The 2,055-nt window shown below is 34.7% G+C and overlaps 1 protein-coding gene across 1 annotated transcript in view; it reads right to left on the reverse strand.

Annotated features, from left to right (window-relative positions):
* Positions 1–2,055, reverse strand: part of CARF (calcium responsive transcription factor) — a 100,387-nt gene that overhangs the window by 94,173 nt on the left and 4,159 nt on the right. Inside the window, exons 2-3 of the mRNA XM_012655044.1 lie at positions 1,571–1,691; positions 413–542 (exon numbers count right to left, since the gene is read on the reverse strand). Coding sequence (XP_012510498.1) covers positions 413–542; positions 1,571–1,691 — 251 coding nt within the window. The remainder of the gene's footprint in view (positions 1–412; positions 543–1,570; positions 1,692–2,055) is intronic.

A 2,055-nucleotide genomic window follows, 5' to 3' on the forward strand; every position in this document is an offset into this window, starting at 1 on the left:
TGGGGTCTTGCTCTTGCTCAGGCTGATCTCGAACTCCTGACCTCGAGCAATGCTCCTGCCTCAGGCCTCCCAGAGTGCTAGGATTACAGGCGTAAGCCACCACGCCCGGCCTCAGAATGAGTATTTCTTTATTCTAAAATCTCTTTTAGTGTCAGATGTTTTCGTGTTACTTCAAAAGATAACAAGTAAGCGTCACTGAGGAAAAGTAGCACTTTTGACATGTACAGCTTCCAGAGTAGACTCCTTATTGCCAAGATGCCATTAAAATAATTAAAGATTTATTTGATGATTGTTTCCTCTATTTTCTGAATTTCTGATCTTCTCTATAGTCATCCAGCTTTAAATATGACAATTTACAAAAACATTTCCATGGTGATATCAAAAGATGAGCTCCTCCCTCCCATGGACTCACCTGGCCACTGACTTTTTGGGCAATGTGAGGGATGTTTGTGGATGAAGAATATAACTACCGGTATTGTCTGCTAAAGCATTTATTCTTACAGTTGGTAAGTTTCTGTCATTGGGTTTCTCTTCAGAGACATCTTAACGACAAAAACAAGAACAAAGCAATATCAGTATCTTCAATAACATCATGAGAATGTACCTAACTAAAACATATATTTGTAATAGGTAAAGGAAGAATTGCTCTGAAGCTAAAGATAACTAATCTTCTAATGATTTATTGAGAATTTCTCTAATAAACTTGTTTACTTTTAAATTATAATATTGACTATTTTTATAATTAAGTTTTTGTAATTTATATTGAACACCTAGGATATAAAAGTGGTAGAAATAATTGTTATAGTAGGAGTTTCACAATATAATAGGAAAAAATAAAACTCTTTTTTGTTTATATACTATGTTTACAATGTTTTCTGCAAGCTATCTTTTTTTTTAGTTTTAATGATTGTTAACAAAGAATCATAAGACTAAGGTAAAAATATCTACCCTAAACCATTAGCTATGAAGGAGTAACAAAACAATGTAGCTATAATGTTAGAAAAGAGATTCAAATAGATGGAAAGGGAAGGAGGCAAGAGGAAGAGAACTAATATGGATATTATCAAAGAGGTAAAGAAAAAATATATAAAAAGAAATGGGGGGGGCATGATTCTCCCTTCTGAATCTGATGGGACAAAGGAAAGAGGAAAAGAGCAAGATGAAAAGGATAGTTAAAAAAATGAGTCACATGGCTAACAAAAATATTGATAAAAATACAAATATAAAAACTTTTCTGGTAGCTATTAGCACAATATTCTTGTTATTGTTGCTGTTATTCTTACTGTTATTATAATTAAGAAGAATTTGTTTTATGCTCACTGGTCATTTGGGAGGAAGCAGGAGTCAACCAGCTTCATAGAATTCCAAAATGAAATAGACAGCTAACCTAGACAGGAGTTGAAAAATGAACTTGAAATTTATTTGGGCCAAGAAACGTTTTCTAATTATTCAGTTCACAATCTTACCTAAAGAGATCAATTTTAGCACTGACTTTTATGAGGTGATTTTCTAAAATATTTATTTGTTCTTTAAAACATTCTCAAAACCCCTACATCCCATTATTACTCACCCTGAGGACTATTCACATCCACAAGCTGCCCCTGAGGTAAAATCACTTGTGCCATTCCTGTCTGGGTAGATGGAATTACACGAAATACCTGTCCATTTTCTGAAGGGCTGGCAACGATCATCTTGGAAGCATTAAAAAAAAGAAATCAAATGCATATGCCTATACTGATTGAACAAAATTAGTAGTTAAATAAATTATTAAACGCCTACCTACCCATATGATGGAGTCTATTATTTCCCCCATGTTATAGAAGAAAACATTGCAGCATATAAAAATTTTTCCCAAGGTCTCGTAACTGATAAGTGATGAAGCCAGGATTCGAAATAGGCAGCTAGGTCTAACTACTTAGTAATCTAAACAAGGCTTCACACCTGTAATCCTAGCACTCTGGGAGGCCGAGGCGGGCGGATCGCTCAAGGTCAGGAGTTTGAGACCAGCCTGAGCAAGAGTGAGACCCCGTCTCTACTAAAAATAGAAAGAAATTA

The sequence above is a fragment of the Propithecus coquereli genome, unplaced genomic scaffold (assembly GCF_000956105.1).
Source record: "Propithecus coquereli isolate 6110/MARCELLA unplaced genomic scaffold, Pcoq_1.0 Scaffold113, whole genome shotgun sequence".
Lineage (NCBI taxonomy): Eukaryota > Metazoa > Chordata > Mammalia > Primates > Indriidae > Propithecus > Propithecus coquereli.